Source organism: Epinephelus lanceolatus, chromosome 12 (genome assembly GCF_041903045.1).
Source record: "Epinephelus lanceolatus isolate andai-2023 chromosome 12, ASM4190304v1, whole genome shotgun sequence".
In the NCBI taxonomy this organism is placed as follows: domain Eukaryota; kingdom Metazoa; phylum Chordata; class Actinopteri; order Perciformes; family Serranidae; genus Epinephelus; species Epinephelus lanceolatus.
Window position 1 is genome coordinate 32,148,991 of NC_135745.1, and position 20,935 is coordinate 32,169,925.

The following is a 20,935-nucleotide window of genomic DNA, read 5'->3' on the forward strand; positions in this document are numbered from 1 at the left end:
GTGAGAACGTGTTCCGACCTGGATCTGAGCCAACTGCAGTCACATGACACATTGTTTGGGTTAAACATGAGCATGTTACAGTCCTGGAGGATTATTAATGTGCACCTCCTCCTGTACTGCCTTAATATACACATTCAGCACCTCCAATGCATCAAAACATTGTTTTCTAGTTGGAGCTGCGCCTCGTTTTCAAACTGTATGGTTTGACTAAAATGAACAATGACAGCAATATAGTCCACGATGAGCAGCGCTAAAATCAACCTGCGTAGTTGTCCCTCCATTGTGACATTAGAAAGTGTCACATTTATCTTGCAAGTGTACTCTTCTTCAACGTTTTGTTTACTTCCTGGATTTTTCCCACATGGAAATTCTGACCAGTCAAGAGCAGCTTTCTCAAGGCATTTGATCTGGTCCGCTTGTAAATGCTGCTGTGAGATATGACATATTGTAAGTGTCTGACAACATTATGAAAATGATTCCTACAAAGATAGACCCTTCTGTGACAGAGTAAGATCCTGTTTGTTCAACTAGAGGCAACCCTGAAGTCACTGTAGCCAAAGTCACCAGACTCCGTTTAAATAAACAGTAATTTTAGCATGTATAGAGCCAGCATCTTTTTATATCAAATTGGGTGAATTGAGGGTTTATTTCAACCACACCAGAGCTGGGGATTGCTGGAATAGTGGATAGAGGAATCAAGTCAGTTTTTGTGAGTTTCATTTTGCTTCTGTCCACTTTGAATAAAGTGTGTTTTACGATGATAAAATTGGTGCTTTTTTAAATGGAGTCTGGTGGCTTTGGTGATAGTGATTTACGGGCTGTTACTTGTTATAAAAAAAAAGATCTTACTCTTTAACAAAAAGGTCTATCTCTGCAGGAATACTTTATATAAATCATCAGAGACTTGAATAAAAATCTAAAATGTCAGTTGCAATAACAGGCACTTGTAGTGAACGCACACTGACAGTGCCCAAATGGCCAGAGTGGTTACACTGCAGCCTGTTTTGCCACTGCTGACTACAGCACTCTCATTAAAAACTGGACCAGTTTCAAAAGCTGTTGTTCCCATTAGTCACTCAAACACAAAACATGGTAGAAAACTGCATATATTACTCTTAAAGTCATCATATAAGGAGCAATTTAAAATGGACCTTGTCTTCAGTCTCATAAAGATGATAAAATGCTCTCAACAACAATGCTTACACGCTGATGTTTAGCAGGTATAATGTGTACCATGTCTACCATCTTAGTTTAGCTTGTTAGCATGCTACCATTTGCTGATTAGCACTAAACACAAAGTACAGCTGAGTCTGATGGGATGGGAGTTTTGTAGGTATTTGGTAATTAACTCAGGTATCGGACAGATTAAATTTTGACGTGATGGTGGTGCTAGAGGGAAAAATAAAAGTCAGTAGGATTAATTCTCAGGGTAACAAGACTATCTTTCAATAATCATTGAGGTATTTCATCTTGTACTCTTAGAAAACCTTCAAAAAATGTGGCTGTGCGCTCATATCTCGGCCTCCGTCCAAACATTCCACCAAAGAATATTGAAATCTGTTGAAAGGTTTTTAAAGATGTTGCAAGCTAATGAACAGAATAAAAATGGGACCTGAAACTTCAACTCCTCAATGGATTTAGTCAAAGCTACAAGCTTACATTCGCACAGTATCCACACACAAACATACTGAGCACTTAGTCATAAGACCACAGTTAAAGATTTTTCACACCGTCCCAGAATAGACGAGACTGAGAAGTGTCTTGTGCTCTTCCATTAGTGTGTGTGTGTGTGTGTGCGTGTGTGTGTGTGTGTGTGTGAAATTATCTCCTCTGAGTATGTCCCACTCAGTGAATAGACTTCTGTTGCAGCTGATAATGCAGAGAGGGTGCAGTGTGATGGAGCATGCAGGAGGAAAGCAGCTGACTGACACCAAGTGTACAGCGTCTTCCCCACACTCTTAAAAAGACCTTCTTCTTCCATCCTTGTAACTTGTTGCCTGTGACAAAGCCTGAGTGTGTGATGGGTCACATACCCCATGTGTATTATCAGCTTACAGAGCTGCCGCACTGAGGCAGTGATCACCCTCACTGTACTGACACAGAAACAAAACAAGGGAGAGTAAATTTGCTGAGAAGCTCCAACAGCAGATAAAAGCTAAACTGATTTAGCCACTCGTGACATCCTGCAGCTCTCTGAAGAGAAAGTTTAGCTCCATGTGAGGGAACAGAGACACACTCACCATGTGACCGTGTTACAACCTGTTGTGTGTAAACAGTGTAATCTGTGATCGGATTTGTTTTCAGCGATGCTCGCTTTGTCTGTCTGTCGGTCAGTCCATCACTTTGGTCCAAATTAAAATATCCCAACAACTATCAGACGGACTGCCATGACTTTTTGTACATTCATCGTACTCAGAGAATGAATCCGTCTTACTTTGGTGATCCACTGACTTTTACACTAGCGCCACCATGAGGTTAACATTTGTGGGTTTAAGTGAAATGCCTCAACAACCACTGGATGGATTGCCATTAAAATTGGGTTTAAGATGTTAAGGGCTGTATCTGGTAGTTTAAATCCTCATTCATAACACTGACACTCTAATAGTAAATCAACTTTTGAATCTAGAACATCAGCTTCAATCCATATTTATTGCCGTTCAGCCTTTCAAAAACTACACTTGTCAGTCTTCTATATGTCGATGTCACAATGCATCTTAGCTGGTCTTTGTAATGATGCATTTCTTTGCATTTTTATGGTTCATTTCTAGTATATCTTAACATATTTTTGGGCTTTTGTTTGTAGTGATCTTATTTTGTGTTTTACAGTATACTGCTTGTTTTACAGCTTTAAATTTTTATTCTGTATTTTTGTTCTTTATTGTAGGTAACTGATGTTGCTGCCAGTCTGGCCAGGACACTCTTGAAAAAGAGATTTTTAATCTCAAAAGGTTTTTCTGGTTCAATAAACATTAAATAAAAATAAAATAAATACATAAACATGTCAGTGTGGTCAAAAAACTGTATGCTCTCCCCAAAGAGAGGCATGCACCTGTACTCACAGGCCGATTCAACAGTGTTAAAGACAGTTTAAAGTTAAAATTCTGCCCCATGTACAAAGGAAATGTCATAGGTTCGATTCCAGCTCGCAGCCCCCCTTGCTGCCCCTTAATAGTTAAAAGTTGATTTACTCATAGCCTGTTTATAAAAAGCCTGAGAAGTTCATAACAACAGTTCATAAGAATTGACTAAACTCATAAAAGTAGATAATAGTTAAAATTGGTCACATGGTTAAAATGCTAAAAAAGAAGCTATTCAAATTTCACGGTTACTCTGTTCTTTGTTGATTAATTTATTATGTAAAAGTGTTTTCTCTTTGCTCTACATGACGGTCTTAATCTAAGATCCTGGGATTGATTGCTTCTGTCTCCACCCATAACTATAAATTACATTTATTCATTGAAGAAGGCTGATTTAATAAAGCCAGGCTAACTAATTTAATCAGATGAATCACTTCATTTAAATGAAACATTTTGTACAAAGGATTTTTTATTTACTGATTCTTTTTTGTAAGGTAATGGTGTCATAAAATATGATGACAGACATTTGAAGCTTCATTTGGAAACTTCATTAGAGGCTTGGGATGTAGATAGGGCCCTACAGATGTTCCCATTAGGATGTATTTTAATGATTTTGGTGATCCTTTGACTTTTCATCTTGCACCATCATTAGATGAAATTTTCAGTTGTCCAGAATTTTAGTTTAGGACCAAATAACCTGCAAAACAAATGAGTGTTGTCACTGTGTATATTTAGAAAATGGGTACATCATGCTAACATGCTAAACTAAGATGGAAAACATTATTTCTAAACACTGTCACTGTGAGCATGCTGCTGTTAGCTTTTAGTTTAAATCACCCCTGTATCTGCGATCAGCCTCACAGAGCTGTGGACTTTCAGTCTTGTTGACTCGAGACAAAGGTTAGCGCACCAGTTAGCTGCAGCTATCTCTGAAACCACACAGGTTTGCATGGAGGTAATGGTATTTACACATTCAGCTGAATCAGAGCTTTAATCAGTGTTTACCTCTTTGACGTGCTATTGAAGTGCAGGAAGTTTACCGACCCATTCCCATTCGCCACAGTTCTATTTCGGCCTGTTTACACACATGCTCGCAGTGAGATTATATCTCTTTTTCCATTTTTTAACCTGCACCCTTTTGTCAGTGTTTCAGAGCACCGAACCGAGGCGAGGGTCATGACCCGATACGGTGCTGTGCTGCAGCTTCATGGTTAAGCGAGTGGAAGAGGACGGTAGCTGACTGCTGTGTGTTTGTCCCAGCAGACTGACTCTTTGGGTCACATGGATCTTACATAACTACGAGGCCCGCAGGATGACAACACTGTCTCTGTCTGTCACTGACTCTCTTTCGCTACAGCTGACAAAGTTCCTGAGTGTCTCTCTGCATGTCTCCCACCCCGGTGTCATTTCACCCGCTCCCCTCTCTCTGATTTTCCCCTCCTCACTTTTCTTCTCTCTCTGTTTCACATTTCTTTGTCTCCACTAACAGCGGCGTCGCGACTCTTGCCAACATTTCTCTGCAGCTGGTCGGAGACTGAGCTCATCTGTTCCTCTGATTTACAGAGCTCTCTGTACTGTGCTGTATGTGTGTGTGTGTATATTACGTGTCTGTGTGTGCCTTATGTGGACGAAGACATGTCCTAATGGCTCTGAGTTAAAGTGGGAAATATTTAAAAAGTAATCTGAACAGAGAGGAGACAAAACAAAAGTTTAAGAAGCAGGAAATATGACTCAAACAAAAGCAAATTAGATAAAAGCATTAGAAGAAAAGCAATTTTTCTTGCTGCTCATGAAGGAATAAGTCAACATTTTGGAAAATATACTTGTTGATAAGGATGACTGTGTTATATCTGACTGTTCAGTGCAGAGCTGGAGCCACCAGATTAGCTTCGTTCAGCCTAAAGACTGGAAACAGTGGGGCAGCCTGGCTCTCTCTGAAGTTTAAAACACTTGAAAAGCTCACTTAATAACAAGCTGTGTCTCTTTGTCTAATTTGTAGGCAAGCTGAGAAATATATATATATAAAAAAAACAATACTGACAAACAACAGTTCACTCCTGTGTCACGTCTCTGCTCGTTGCCTGGCAACCTCCCTAAGATGCCAGGACTCAGGGAAGTCAGTAAGCCTGCTGTTGTCACCAGGACTCCCTAAAAACTTGGTGTTTCACCCAGGGTGGCCCCTTACGTCCTGTGTCACAGAGAATGTTGTGTTCCTGATGTGTGTTCTCTCGGCTCTCATTAAACTTTTTGAATAAGCTAGCAAAACTGTCACCTAATAAGTTGTTAATTTACCTAATCTTTGCCTTAAGTCCAAATTTAAACCTGCAGGAGTCCTTACGCCAATTTCAAACAGAGATGATTTCTGTTTCTGTGTGATCATGCGTCAAAGAGCATGTTTACATGCAGTCTATTTTTGAACAGGCTACTCTAAGTCAAGCCAATAAGATCATCAATGACTCCTCCATTGTCCTGCACACAGAGTACGAGCCGCTGCCCTCCGGTAGGAAACTCAGAGTGCTTCGTTGTTGACTGAACAGATTTAAAAATTCATTCATACCTCTGTCTATAAAGCTTTTAAACAATGGCAGATAAAGCCAGAACTGGCATTGGATTATGAGTTTGCTGATTTGCATTTTTGTAGAGGTATTTTCAGCCTTTGATGTTATTCTTTTATTTATCATTTTGTGTTTCTTCAGTCCTTCCAGAAAAATGCAGAGTTTTTTTTGTGATTGTTGCGGGCAAAAATCCTTGATTATGCGGCACATTTTCTTAAAAGATGCGACGGAATATGCGGAATATTTATGTGATGAAATTGCGAGAACTTGCAAAAACTGGAGTTTGATGAAAAAGAGAAAAAAAAGTGATTCCCCCAACACCCTGTTCTCACTAGGCTACTACCTTCATGTAAAGAGTCATTTCTATTTACTTCCTATGATAAGCAAGCATACTACATCACAGAAAGTGCAGGGAATATTTAAGTTCTCATCTTGTTTTATTTCAGACCTTAATAAACACATGGCTCAAACTTACAAAACATTGCTGAGTCAAACAAGTTCTGTAGCTTTACAAAAAGAATATGCTACAACTTCCGTAAAAATGAATAAATATAATACAAAAAAATAAAATGTGTGCTTTCTGTTTTTTTCCTTCATCTCCTCCCCCTCCACCACGTCACTTCATAACATTCCCAAGGCATCAGGGGGAAAAAGGCTGCTCTTGTGTGAAGTAAACGCAACATTTTTCAACTTTCTGCTAAGATATATGTGACTTTTTCGCAATGAAAATGCGAGGATTATGAAATCATGCAAGCCCCGCATATTTTGCGCATTTTGCGCAGAAATCGGCGATTTATGCGGCGAAAGTGCAGCGTCTTTGAAAAAATGTGGCCCCCGCATAAATATGTGGACTTTGGCTGATTATGCGTTGAATTATGCGATCACATAATCGCATTTTTCTGGAGGGATTGTTTCTCACTGCTATGTTGGGTATAATGTTGACTTGCCTATGTACTGCCCTGCAGATTTTAAAATGACTTTTACCTGACTGCTGATAAATTCTCAAATTGTCCTTCATAACATTATACTGAAAAATATTTCTAACTATATAGTGCTAAAAAATATTAACACTAAGATGGATTAAAGTATGTCCAATGACAAAAATTTTTCAAGCTTTAGAAATAAAACTAGCCCATGCTTTGCCACTCAGTCCAACGTCTCATTATCGTCAAACCAAAATAATTCAGGATTTTTGTTCTGCATTCTTACAAAGGTGCACGTAGGTTGTCATATAAAGTATGAACACGCACTCAGAGCACGGGCTGAGATGGTCAGGTCAATGAGCTCAGTATTCACTGCTGCGTCCTGCAAAACCCCCACCCATCCAGGTGAAATAGTTTTAACAAGGGGCTTTTAGGGAGTCTCCAAGAATGCTACGTAACTCCTGCTGAACTTTAGAGGAGGTAACATAGCATTATTTCTTTGCTTAAAAGTCTAATGCCACCAATTGTCATTTTAACATCACTCTTGTACAAAGAGAGAGATTCAACCTGTTACTTAGTGAACATAAAAGATGCCGGTCAAAATATTTTCAAACGTCGGACAGGGCCAGGCTAACTGTTTCCCCCCCGCTTCAAGTGTTTATGCTAAGCTAAGCTAAGCTAAGCTCTTGGCTGTAGCTCTGTACCATCTAACCCTCAGCTAAAAAAGTGAATAAGTAATAAAATAATTAGCAGTAATGTCAAAACCACAATTTGTCATTTTTCGGTTTCTGTGTAAGTAAACAAAGGAGGTGCTAGCTGTTTCCCCTTGTTTCAAGTCTTTATGCTAAGCTAAGCTACAAACAAAATGTTGAAATATCTCTTCAAACTCAATGTTATTTGGATAACTGATAAATGGGAGGTTGTGTTAGTGTGAATGTGTCCTCACTTTCTGTGTTGTTGCGTTTGACCCCTGGAAGGCAGCCTCTCTCAGCTTCTGCTCTTCGACAAGGATGTCCCTCAGGTGTTCATTCACCTGGAGGGAATCAGACAGACACAGAGAGAGAGAGAGACAGACGGAGAGATCAAGGTCAAATGACAGGAATTTATGCGCACTGAGAGACTGAATGGTGAGTCTGTGCTGCAGAGAAGAAACCTGAACACGAGAACAAGAGGCTCCACCCACACATCAAAGAAAAACCTTTTCACCACCACCTGTGCTCATTAGCCGCTGATGCTAAATATCGCTGTAACCTGATATACAGCATGCAGCTCACTTCCGACTCAGACACAATGTAGAAAGATCTTCAAAGATTACTCTAATGATAGAATTTTTTCTTTTAAGCATTGCTCCCTTTATCTTCAATGGCTCTGCACTAACAGTGATGTAACATTTTGGCTTGAGGGTGCACAAGGCCAGTCTCAACCATAGCGTGCTATGTCTCAGGGCTACACAGACAGACAATCCCCCATGTGTTTTTTTTATGTGTGTGTCTGAAAATGAATCCTGCATGTGTGTCTTTCCTGTCTTTGGGCTCAATAAGGGAGCAGTGAGCACACAAGCTTCTTCGGCATGAATGTTTAATTGATTAATTCATGCTACGCTGGGGCTTGTTTCATTATTTTAAACATGGCAGAGTTAGGTCAACATCACATTTTGAGACAACTGCGTCAAACTTCCCTTAAAATCTCCTGTAATGTCAGTAAAAGCACCTTTAAACTGCTAAATAATCTGTATGATGATGACATAAACTAAAGATTCAATCACAGGGATTTAACAACTGCCCTCTTAAAGCTTAAAGCCCACTCCAGGTCTGACTTTACCCTCCCAATCCTGCTTTAGCAGACCAGAGGAGTTAGGTCGAGTCAGTTATCTCTCGGTAATCTCTCTGGCATGATTACATGTGTTCAGCGCCAGTTTTTCCATCTAGTTCTCTTGCAAACATATTAAATTTTGAACCAGCAGCGGAGGATTTGAACGCTGACACATTTTCCAGCACCTCTTGTGTCGTCTATATGTGGAGTACAACAAAGTCCTGTGTGTCAAATTGTCAAAAGGCTTAAGGATGTGTGCAGTCGTTGTCCTCTGAAATGAGAAAGCACTTGTCCTTGAGGTTTTGTGTGCACACAATGTGCTCCTGTGTGTGTGTACCTTGTTGATCCAGGTGGCGATTGCATCCTCGGTGTCGTAAGGCAGCTCCTGGATGTGTCCGTCACTGTGTGAGGGTTCGGCTGAGGAGTACCTGTTGATGCAGGACATCACCCTCTCCACACTCACCATCTCCACGGTATACGCCATCATCAGGGTGTCTATGAGAGCCAGATGGGAACTCTGGAGAAACACAAGAGCGTTGCAAGGATTTTATTATTCCATTTCTTTCTGAAAGCATCAATCTGACAACTAAAGGCCTGACATTACATATTTTCATATTGTGCCTCTCTGTGCATCACATTGACTTTTTTTTAACCACAGAAGGTTGAAACAGAAGTTTTCATACAATAAATGATCATAAGTTTTGTCCTCTTGAAAGAAAAAAATGCAAGTATGTGTTTGGATGCAGCTCCAAAAGGCATCTAAAACAGCATCTACAGGATAGCAATTAAGATTTGACACTCAGATTGAAGACACGTTACATCTCCTCTGCCTAAAATATTTTCAACAGTCTACCCCACTTTCACGCAGTGTGTCAAACCTGGCAAATTCCTTGAAATGGTGTAAGGAACCTGACACTGAAAGTGGTGTTCCTTGTTAATGTAACTGGCAAAAATAGTCTTTTTTAATTATGCAGTGACATGACGGTGACATCTGCTGAAGCATTACACATTTCAAGTGGGGATTCTAAAAGAAAATACTTAGCAACTAATAATAAGGAAGCTACTTCCTGTTACCCCCCCCCCCCCCCCCCAAGCATCGGTGGAAAGAGGTGAGAATTTTCATCTACAGGATTAAAGTTGGGAAATATGACACTATATGCTGTGAGGCGATATAAATATGCCTACAGTGAGAGATTTTGCCACACATTGATATTTTTGGGGGGTTTATTAGGCCTGTGCCTTTTTTAATTAGCCAGCTGACAGTAGAGATATGACAGAAGAGAAATTGGAACAACATGCAACAAAGGTGTGCAGCTGCACTCAAACTGGGGATGTTGTGGTTTAAGGTCTGCGCCTTGAAGGTACTTCAGCTCCCAAAATGACCCTTTGTACGTCTTTGTTACATTTAATTCATTAAGAAAACTGAATTTTTCTTGCATGGACGAAGAATCCAAAAACAGAGAAACATCTGTTTAAAAACTCGCACAGAACTGGTGCAGTACAATCCAAGTCTCATTTATCCAGCTGTATGCTCGCTTCTTTCCAAACACATACACTTTCACTAAAACCTTACTATTTATAACACTGCCGCCCATGTGTTCCTGAGCATGTACGTGTGTATGAACTCCGCTTGAGTAGAGTTCAAATGCATGTGCATACCCAGGCATGCTATTCAGCTGTGCAGAGAATGTTTGTAGTGAAATGTAGTTTAAATCATAAAGTTTTAGCTAAAATGCATGTGTTTGGGAAGTACTGAGCATACGACTGGATAACTGAGACTTTAATTATACTGCACAAATTGTGTCAGAGTTTACATCAATTCATGAAACATGTTTGCTTCTTCTGGATTCTCCGTTCACTGCAGAGACATTATGTGACTTTGATGAATCCAAATTAACCCTTTAAAACACAAAGGTCACACAAGAACATTAAAAAACTACCAGTCAAGGCAGTGGATTATCCTGAAGCTCTCGTGTTCAAAGAGGTAAAATTACTGTTGTTGTCGATGCAGACTGGCTTTGAAATAGAGCATCTACGAGTTTCACTTTTAGTTCAGTTCCCCATCGGAAAAGTACTGTGCATACGACTCGATAGGTGAGACCTGGATTATACTGTATGAGTTGTCTGAGAGATTGTAAACTGAAGTTTTGATATAGTTTTACTGTTGTTAAACGCAGATTCCTATGACTTACATTCATCAAGAATTTTCTCTGTTTTTGGATTCTTCGTCCACTGTTTACTTCAAGAATCCAACACAGCGTGAGTCACTGGTATTCAAATGGTCATTTTCGTGGTGAAGTATTTCTTTAAAACTCTAGACCACAAGTAATATTAATAATAATAACAATAATAATCTTTACTTATAAGTGCTTTTCATAACAGAGTTACAACGTGCTCATTCTCGGAACCTATCGGCTGTATTTGGCATCTGACTTCTGGCAGACGCCGAATACAGCCTCTGGGGGCAGACCCCCGATTTTTTGGCATTCCGGTTTGATTTGGGCGGAGGAGGCGAATTTCCGTTTCCGACTTCCGTTTATATATATAAGTAAATATGCTGAACCATTGTGATGGATTCAGAGTTTGCAGTGACGCCAATTATGTTCCGCCTCATTAGTTCACCGCATGGAGCGTTTAACCTGGCAACAACTGCAGCCGGCTCAAATGTGATTGGTCAATATCACGCGGACTACAAACGGCCTACAACCGGAAACCAGGGCTCTTCCGCTCTTCTTCCGGAGGCAAGATCTCCGGGGTTTGCCTACAGACTCTACATTCACTGAATGCTTTACATGTCAGTAATTAAAACAGCCAAGACATCTTCACAACTTCAAAAAGAACTGATAAAAAACACTTTAGTGTATAAAAACTGAGGAAATAAAATGAACTTAAAACTCAAGTAAAATCAGTAAAGGCTCTCAGATAAAAGTATGTTTTAAGAAGAGACTTAAAGGAGATCACAGACTTGGCAGATGTAATTTCCTCGGGCAGACTATTCCAGAGACTCAGGCCCCCGACAGCAAACGTTCTGTCCCCTCTGGAACAGACAAAAGACCTCTGCCCGAGGACCTCAAAGTATGTCCTGGTGTGTAGGGCACTAAAAGGTCAGAGACTGAGTGACAGTAGCTAACAATTTTTCAATTCATTTAATTCAAAAATTTGTTTTGCATCACACCGGCTCAACTTCCTCTGTGTGGAATTGTGTTTTGTAGCTTCAGAAGGAGCTCAATAAAGCCACTGTGCGAGTGTTTGCTATGTAAGCAAGGATCTTGCATGTGCCACACAGACTTTTGTTTGCTCATGTGGAGTAACAGGCCTGGTTACTGTAGTAAATCTGTCAGGTGTCAAACCTTCTCTGGCTTGTGATGTCAACTGAAGTCTTGTGGACACCAGGAACTTGCTCAGATGTGATGTTTTAGAGATTCAGAGTTTCTGTTTAACCCCTCTTGCCTCATGACATCTGAAACACTCTTAAACATCTGTATGTGTGGAACTACTTTTAAACTAAAATTACCTAATGTGGTTTTACTGGCCATCGACACCTACAGCACACAAAGCTTGACATTCTCTTGGCCTTTTTAATCCCATTCCAGGCCGGTCAGACCAACAGACCTCCCCTTCCCTTTCCTGTCACACCACCAGGTCACCTCAAAAACATTTACGCTCTGTGTGCATGTGTGCAACCTAACTGAACAAACACCTACAGTCAGGTGCTCCACCATCCAGGTGACTCAAACCAACAGACACAAACAAGCAGTGAGACGTCGTCCTGCCGCAGCCTGTACTGTCAAGCACAGGCCTCTATTCATAACCACAGAGCCTCGTGTAACAGCCAGTGCGACCAAGTGTTTCCCCAAGAAACCAACAACTAATCCGGCGCTACGACTCTGGACTGGTGCTGATGCTCAGCACCCGCCAGTCTAAACAGACAGCGTGTACCGAAGAAATATGGCTGTAAGAAACAAACTCCTCATGGAAATAAGTGCTGAGATGCTTAAATAAACTGGAAATATGTGTCACCCGAAGTCGGCATATGTCGTTAATTACAAAACCGAGAAGATGACTGTAAAATTTTATTGAAAGTTGTCGACACTGATGCTTATAGCTGACTTGTATGATGATGCATGCTGGTGGACATTATCAATGCTGCAGCTGTAGTTCATTAAATGGGTAAACAGGATTGTTTGGATAGGTGCCTGACATTGAACTGTCTGTGAATCAGTCTGCAGACACTGTTTTGAATTCCTGCATCTTCAGGATATTGCCAGATATTTGACATTGCATGCATTCTCCTGCAGAGGTACAGTAGCAGGTGTGACTGACAAGCAGAGGGAGGGAGAGACAGACAGACAGAGGGAGTGAGAGACAGACAGACAGAGGGAGTGAGAGACAGGCCAAGCAGCTTAGACCGGAGCTGGAGATCCAGAAAACATGATTTTCATGAAAGCTTTTTCTGTGATTGAAGCTTTTCTGAACTCATTTGCATAAACCCCCCCTAAATCTTTAATGATGTTAAGAAGCTTGTGAAGGTGTGTGCACATGCGTCTGCGTGTGTGTGTTCAGAGCATGGGGCACAGAGGCCACATGAATTTTAATGGTAATGACAAATCACTTTGTTAATTTATGTTTCATTAGGGCTATTGAACACATCGTACTCTGCATTAAAACACAAAACACGGATCACAATTTGTCCACCTGTATAATGGAATGTAAATGTTTGACCATCATTTGACAAAAGTGTATATTTTGTAAATTTTGTAAGGGACTGTATGAAAATGATCATAGGGTAGGGTCATCTGCACTTTAAGGAGAGCAGGGGAGGGTCTTTTAGGCCCTATTACACAGAAAGCATTTTAGCAGCTGAAGGCGGCTTTTTGTAATTGTTTTCGATGAGAATGAAGCATTTTGCTCGCATTGCGACGCGCCTCAGCTCACGTTTCTGCGCTCTAGGCTCCAGGTGTTTTTGCAACAGTGCTCTCAACTGCTTGAGTTGAAAAAACTTCAACTCAGATCATAAAAGTGGCCCATGTCATCTCTTTTTTCGCCATCTTTTTTCCCATTGTCCAATAGGATGATTTGAGAGGCGGGCTTTCTATGGTGGTCATGACAACAAGTTTACAGTTGGTAAACAATGGAGGAGAAACTGTTGGTAGCAGTTGATGGATACCCAGAGCTATATGACCCAACCAATAGACAGCAAGTTGTCAAACTGCTCCAGAGTCGTCCTCAAATATGCCTGGAAGTGGCCATTATGGAGGTGAAGCTCCTGGACCAACTGGTGGTACTCCCCGTGATCTAACCTCTTTGTTAGAGTCTCACAGTCTGACAGCCTCTCATCCTCATCCAGAGCTACAGTAAGTACCCTCTGCCTCAACTTTTTTGGAACTAGATACTAAATACTGTGAAAAAAACCCAAAAACGTTAGATTGATTACAAGGGAAGGTTAGTGTAAGGACGTGATGGGGTGGTTGCCTCGCAAGAATATAAAGGCAGAGCAAGAGATTTTTAATTTCTACTAGTGTCATTTAATTTTTAAAAAAAGGCAATGTGGTGCCCCTCGCATTTTGCAACCTGCAAAATGCTTTCTATGTCATCGGGGCCTTTATATTAGTAGTATTGTGTGCAGCAGCACGGAATGGAAAACCATAACTTGTCAGTTTTACATTTCTATTTGTGCACAGATAGAATTAACGAGATTAAGTGTGTTAATTAGTGAGATTTTTAAACTTTAGATAGAGCCAGGAAGCTGTTTCCCCATTAACATTTTTTTTTCTTTGCTTTTATGCCTCACTGTGCTGTGAAGAAGTGTCTGTGCCACTGTTTTGTCACTATTTCTAATAACACATTGTATTCAGATCTAACGTGCGCATGTGTATGTATGTGAATGTGTGTATGTGTCTATGGAAGTGTGCACGAGAGACAGAGGAGAAGACAGACAGTATATGGAGCTGTTGCTTACATATCTACGGACTGCTCTCACATCCATGAAAAAAAAACACTACTGTTGACACTAGAGCATGGATTTAAAAGCCGTGGGCTGTCTATTATCCCTTCACAAAGACCTTTGGGGTGTGTGTGAGTGTGTGTGTGTGTGGGCACAGAAGCAAGTCTAAACCACTCATGGTGACAGACAAGCCTTATAAGGTTGTGGAAATGGCAGATACTGGTCATAAAGAGCTGTAAAGAGCTGCAGTGCTGTGTAACAGGAGCATCGGTATTCATCCTCACTATAGCTGCACGAGTGTGTGTGTGTGTGCCCTTGATCAAAGGCATCTATAGGAAAGCACAATACAGCTGAGCAAACAGATAATGAAAGTAACCTCTTTCCCCACAAACATCACAAGTGTCCGTTGGACGCAGGTACAGCACAAGAGTTTTTATTGTACAACTTTACACCTACGTGTTTGTCCAAACTGCCACTAAAAATAATGACCGCTTCAGCTATCGTTCTCACACACACGTCCATAAAATCCTCCAAATCTCTCAGCGCTATTCGGCAGGAGGCTTTTAGACGAGGGTACACGCCCCTCTGCAGGAAAATTCAATTACGGCTACAGCTCCCTCTCCTCTGACACTTTAGTGTTTTAACACTCAGAGGGCAGTGTGTGAAAGACAGAAAAAAAAGTCGGAGAGAAGCAGGAAAGTAAAGCTGGACAAGGACACACAGGACTTGCACACACTTCTGGAGGTCTGACAGCTCTTTGGAGGTGTATGTGCATGCGTGAGTATCGAGGGGGGGGCCTCTCATTTGTGCACCAGATGTGCTTTGACTCACTGTGAGACCCCACCCACTACAGTGCTGCAGTAGTGCACATCACGTCTTCCTCCTTCCTCCTTCCTCCTTCCTCCTCTCCTCTCCTCAACCCTCCCTGCTCTCCATGTATGTACTCCGCTCTTCTCCTCCCCCGTCGTCTCCCTTTTGTCCCCTCCTCTCCCCTCTTTCCAGATGGCCATATTAACAGTGGGCCTTTTCCACTCGTTCTCTGGCTCACACATGTCGTCCCGCCTGCCAAGAAGGCAATACCTTCCCTCTCCTCTCTTCTCTATCTTTCCTTCCCTTCCTGCCTTTCCACAGCTATTCCCCATCTCCCTCTTTTCCAATCTTGTAGACTTCCACATCTTTCACATTCGCCTCCTCCGCCCAAATCTCCTCTCTTTCTTGCTCTACTTTCCTGCTTCTCCCTTAATCGCAGCCAAATGGCAGTCCCTAAACTCCATCTTACCCCCCCTCCCTCCGCTCCCTCCTTCTCTCTATATATCCATTCGCCCTCTGACAGACTGCCACGCTCCTCCTCCTCCCTGACATGAGTTATTCTTCTGTTGCACAGTATTTGGAAAACCATGAGGTCATCACTTTCTCCGCAGATATACCATAACCCAAAATGAAAAGCCTTGACTGTAGTGTGACTGAATTTATCCTGCTGAGTCCACAAATACACTCACACTCACACACACACACACACACACACACACACACAGGCAGCTCCTCTACTTTGCAGAGCCAATCCGATGAATTGAGAAGGGCACAGAGCAACAATACGAATGGACAGATTAATGTGTGTTACACAAACGAAGGTCAACAGTATTCAGTGGGCTATACTGTAGACTCCATTTGTCTACTTAACACTGTCATTAAATCACCTGCCGTGCACACAGGATCACAGAGACAAAGATATATATAGACATACACATGCACTTTTATAGGTGACAAAAGACATGAGGTCATTAAGTGCTGCACCTAATCGCCGCCTGTCATTCCCACCTTCATGACACCCTCAATCAATAAGAGATGTAGTGAACACAATCACCTGTAAACATAAAAATGCCCTTGACTAGTGACTTTGAATCAAACAAATAAAACACTGCCTACAACCTGAGAGACAGAAACATATGTGGGCAGTGGTAGACGTGCTGAAATGTGCTCAAGCTTCAATTAAACATTCAGGAGATAATAATGTCCTGGTTTCATTTAATCCACAAAGATAAGAGCTTGGATGAGACGGAGGTAGGAGTAGGAAAGGACAGCAAAGCCCATGACAGGATGAGAGAGATGGAGAGTTGAGGAACAGTGAGACAGACAGTGAGACAGACAGAGTGAGAGCACGAGAGGGAGGGGAGGGAGGGAGAGAGGGTGCACTGCAATGCAGACACCTTTTGGCGTCAGCAGAAGTGCCCGGTCTCCAGCCATGCGTGTGCTAGCAGTGTGTCTGGATCGGCTGCCACAGACTCACCAATAAACGAACGCTTTTGGGGCTCTGAATCTAATCTGTTCTACTCGCAGTTCAGTAAAAGGTGTTATGATACTTGCTTGAGTCATTACTCAAGCAAACATCCCCCAAATTAGCTGGTTACAGCCTCTCAGATGTGAGGATTTTATGCTTGTCTCCGTTTAAAGGGACATTAAAGAACCTAACCTAACCTAGCCTAAAATAAATATCATTCCTCTTACCTGTAGTGTTATTAATTAATCTACATCAGTGGCTCCTAACTGCTGGGTCGCGGTTTTAAAAGTGGGTCGCAGGTCCACTCTGAATGGACCACAAGTGACTTGGGAACATGTCAAGTTTGTAAAAACACACTTTTACAATTTTACTATGCAGTTAGTTTCGTATAGGCACTTTGTGCATTTTTATTCATGCCCATCTATCTTGTAACTCCTCTCTGGAGCAAACTGGACTGATTTCATAGTCTATTTTACTTATATTTATTCTTATTTATATGTATTTATTGTGCATAGTGTCGCCTGTGTTGTGTGTTTTTTTATGCCACTGTCAAAGACAAATTTCCATTTTATGTAAAGTTTGATGGACATTAAAGAAGTCTAAGTCTAAGTTTTTATTTTTGAATACAGTGAATTTCCAGCACATAGCTTTTATTTTGAAGTGCTGTTTCCTGTTGTAGAGAAAGTGTACTTGACAGAGACCGCAAACTAGCTTGATGACATGTCCAAACATAAGTACGTCGCTGAATATATTGAACTGTGTGGACCTTGAACAAATGACTAAGGAGAATTCTGGACCCTGTGGGTGGACCAGTTGGGAACCAGTGATCTAGATTGTTTTTGGTGTGAGCTGCCGAGAGTTGGCGATATCGGCCGGTCATTTCATGTAGGAACTATTTTTAGGGCTGTACCCACCTCAGAATGATGTCAGTCGAATCGGACTTGGCTGTTTGAAACAAATATTCAACAGTGACAGTACTGAGAGGTTGACAGTAACATCTATGTAATAAAGTAAACAAGTCAAGTTAGCCCTCTGAGCTAATGCACGCTAACTATGCAAACAACTGATTAGAAACGTGCAACAGCATTTTTTTGCTGATGTTACATTTAAAAAAAGAAGCCAGAGACTGTATCGTATTAAGTTGCTGTGAGCTGTAAGAATATAACATTGTCTCAGAGCCTGAACGCACAGTTTCTCTTCCTCTGGGGAGCTGCCTGCGTCTCACTCAGACTCATTCTGGGTCTGGGTTTGCAGCTGCCTGTGCCGGAGAGCATTAACCTTCACTTTGCAGCTGTATGACAAAAACGTCCCCAGAAGTACACTGACTGACCATATCACCATGCAGAGGGAAGCATGCATCTACTGCAAGCTCACCTAGCACCACTGAGCTAGCTGACATTAGAGCTCAGCTGAGGAGAACACAATTGATGTTCACATCTCGCACTGTGACAAGCAAGAGCCTCTCGCCCATGAGTAGATGCACACTTCCTTCTGCACTATGATATGGTTGGCCAGTGTAATCACAACAATCTTGAGTAACTGGGTCATGATTTCTGGAAAAAGACATTGCTGTTGAGTTTTTCAAATGTATTTGTTCGTTGAAAACCACAAGCTGAGTGCCATCTAGTACCATTATAAACAAGAGTGGGCGGACACCTCTACGGCCGATATCTCCAACACTCTGCAACTCACACCAAAACAATTGAGACTGATAAACAGCACTACAGGTAAGAGGAAAAATCTGTATATTTGATTTTGGGGTGAACTGTCCCTTTAATATCATTATAAACTGAATATATCATTGGATTTTGGACTGTTGATTGGCACAATGAACAATATGAACACATTACTAAACAACTAATCTACAAAAAAATAAGGATTTTTCACATTAAGCTGAATCAGTAATGAAAATAACTGTACACTGCAGCCTTATTATGTTCTCCCATCCAGTGCTGCACACAGTATTAACAACACAGTACTAGAATATCTCTAAGGCATGTTTGCCCAGAGTTGTCTAATGACACAGAGACCGAACAGTGAGTAATGGGTTGCTATAGGAAACCCGTCATTAGCGGTTGTTTTTCTCTCAACAGGACAGATCTTGGAGGACAGTCTAACAGTCGGACATATGGAGCCACACACACAAACACACTATCATATAACTCACTTATTTCCCAATGAGGGGAGACACAGAGAAGCAACAACATCCACAGTTATTATAATCCTGAAATGATTAGCTGATTAATATATCATTTAGCGAGCATTTGCTGCTTCCAGTTTTTCACATTTGTTGCTTTTCTCTGTTTTATATCACTGCATGTTTTATATGTTTGGGTTTTGGACTGTTAGTTAGGCAAATCAAGCAATTTAAAGACATAATTTTGGTCTCTGGGTAATTGTGGGTAATTTTTGCTAGTTTTTTACATTTTATAGACAATTAATGCAAATGAATCCTTTGTTGTAGCCCTTACAAATGAACAGACTGTGATCTAAATCCAGCATTTCACACATCTTATCACCACAGTTACCAACATATATGCATTTCAAAGTGTGAACACTGGTGTACGAAAAAATACAAAAGAAAATGTACAAAAAAAAACGTGCAAAAACATAAATAAGACTGAACTGTGAAATGTAAAACCAGCAGAAAAAAATCAGGATGTTTCAAAACACGTCCTCTGTCAAGTGCATCTCCACTCACCATGTGTATAGGCGTGCTGGTCAGATCTCTCTCAGTGACCAGTCGGTCCTGGTCAGTGACGTACAGGCCTTTCTGGGCTAGGGCCTGGATGACGGCATTGTGTCCCAGTAATGGTTTGACAGCATCACTGCGGAGGATCAGGCTTCCTGCTCGGCAGTAGAGCTCTGCGGACTGAAGCAGGCAGGCCACCGGGGGCTTCAGGTGCTCCTGGTTGTACTGGTCCCTGTATAAAGGCTCAGCCAGCTCCTCTGGGACGGCATCTGAGAAGAGAGAAAGACACAAAAATGGAAATGGGATAAATGGGTTAGAGCTGGGTTAGATCAATATGCCCTAAGGAAACTAGGGATGCACAATGTTGGTTTTTTTTGCTGATGTTTTCCAACTCATTTCAGCTGATTGCAGATACAGATATATGCACATACTTTTCCCCACTTTGCAGAGAATGTCAAGTAGTGGAGTGAAATTAATATAATAATATGCCTGCTCTTATTATTCTGGCACATGCTGACAAAACACAAGGCTTTTTGAAATGTACACATCCACAGGGCAAAACAAGAAAACTCCTTCATTTGGGTTGCATATAAAACATGCATTATTTATTTCTATGTGACATTTTGAAACAAAACTGTAAAATTCATCCTACTTTAACAGCCTTGGATGATGCTCTCCCTAAGTCAATCCTGACATCAGCCATAACCAGGGCTAATTTGACCTATTTTGGCTAATTAAAGTCGCTTAATTAAATACTTGATCTGTCACAGCAGCAGAAATGTTCATTTCAGGTTGATTCCAATATTTCATGTTGAAAGGACACTTAAGTATTTTTTCATCCTGGACTCTATTTTCCCATGTTTTTGTGTTTAAGGGACAAATGGCGACACAGATTTTTGAAATTGAAGAGAGGCCGCTGCAGCCACAGTGGTGAATCAGGCTGCAATGTAATCCCTCTGCGCAATTGAGCACCGTCACTTTACTTCCAGTAAAAGTGCTTGTTTTTGCCACTGAAAGGCGAAGAGAGAAACTAAATTTTCCATACCTTTTACTGGTCTGTTTGTTATTGTTACCAATTCTCGCTCAAAGACTAGTCTTGTTCTAAAAATCTCGCAAGAGTTGAATTGTTGGAGCCAAAACAACATTGAAATGTTATTAAAAGTTGGCAAGAGCAGTGCCGAGAAGAGTTTGCTGTGTTGAAATACCCAAAGTGTAGCTGATTGTTATTTAAAGGAATTTCAGTGTCATGGCTGAATATGTAGCTAATTTCAACAATATGGAAATGTGTGTGATTTCAGAATGAGACTTCTCCTTGAGTGCGACTGCTACACACAATAACAAACACATCAGACACTTCTAATAACAATCTGAGCCTGTCAGACGCAAAAAGAAGCACTTTTATTTGATGTAAATTGAAGGTGAAAAATGACATTACATTGCAGCCTGTTTCGCTGCTGTGGCTGCAGCAGTCTCTCTCGATACCGGACCAATCTTAAAAAATCGTTGTCTCCATTCGCCACAAAAACATGAGAAGATAGGGTCCAGGTTAAAAAATACTGAGCCTTTGCCTGCCAATACTGATGACATGGTGATATTACAGTTCATCCCTAACATGAACTCCACCGCCATCAACAGAGAAGCAAACAGTGAATGC

The 20,935-nt window shown here is 41.2% G+C and overlaps 1 protein-coding gene across 4 annotated transcripts in view; it reads right to left on the reverse strand.

Moving 5' to 3' along the window:
- camsap2b (calmodulin regulated spectrin-associated protein family, member 2b) overlaps positions 1-20,935 on the reverse strand; it is a 53,124-nt gene that overhangs the window by 21,369 nt on the left and 10,820 nt on the right. For all 4 annotated transcript variants that reach the window (XM_078173269.1, XM_033650327.2, XM_033650328.2 and 1 more), the window contains exons 2-4: positions 19,291-19,550; positions 8,705-8,884; positions 7,502-7,588 (exon numbers count right to left, since the gene is read on the reverse strand). In XM_078173269.1, the coding sequence (XP_078029395.1) occupies positions 7,502-7,588; positions 8,705-8,884; positions 19,291-19,550 (527 nt within the window). The remainder of the gene's footprint in view (positions 1-7,501; positions 7,589-8,704; positions 8,885-19,290; positions 19,551-20,935) is intronic.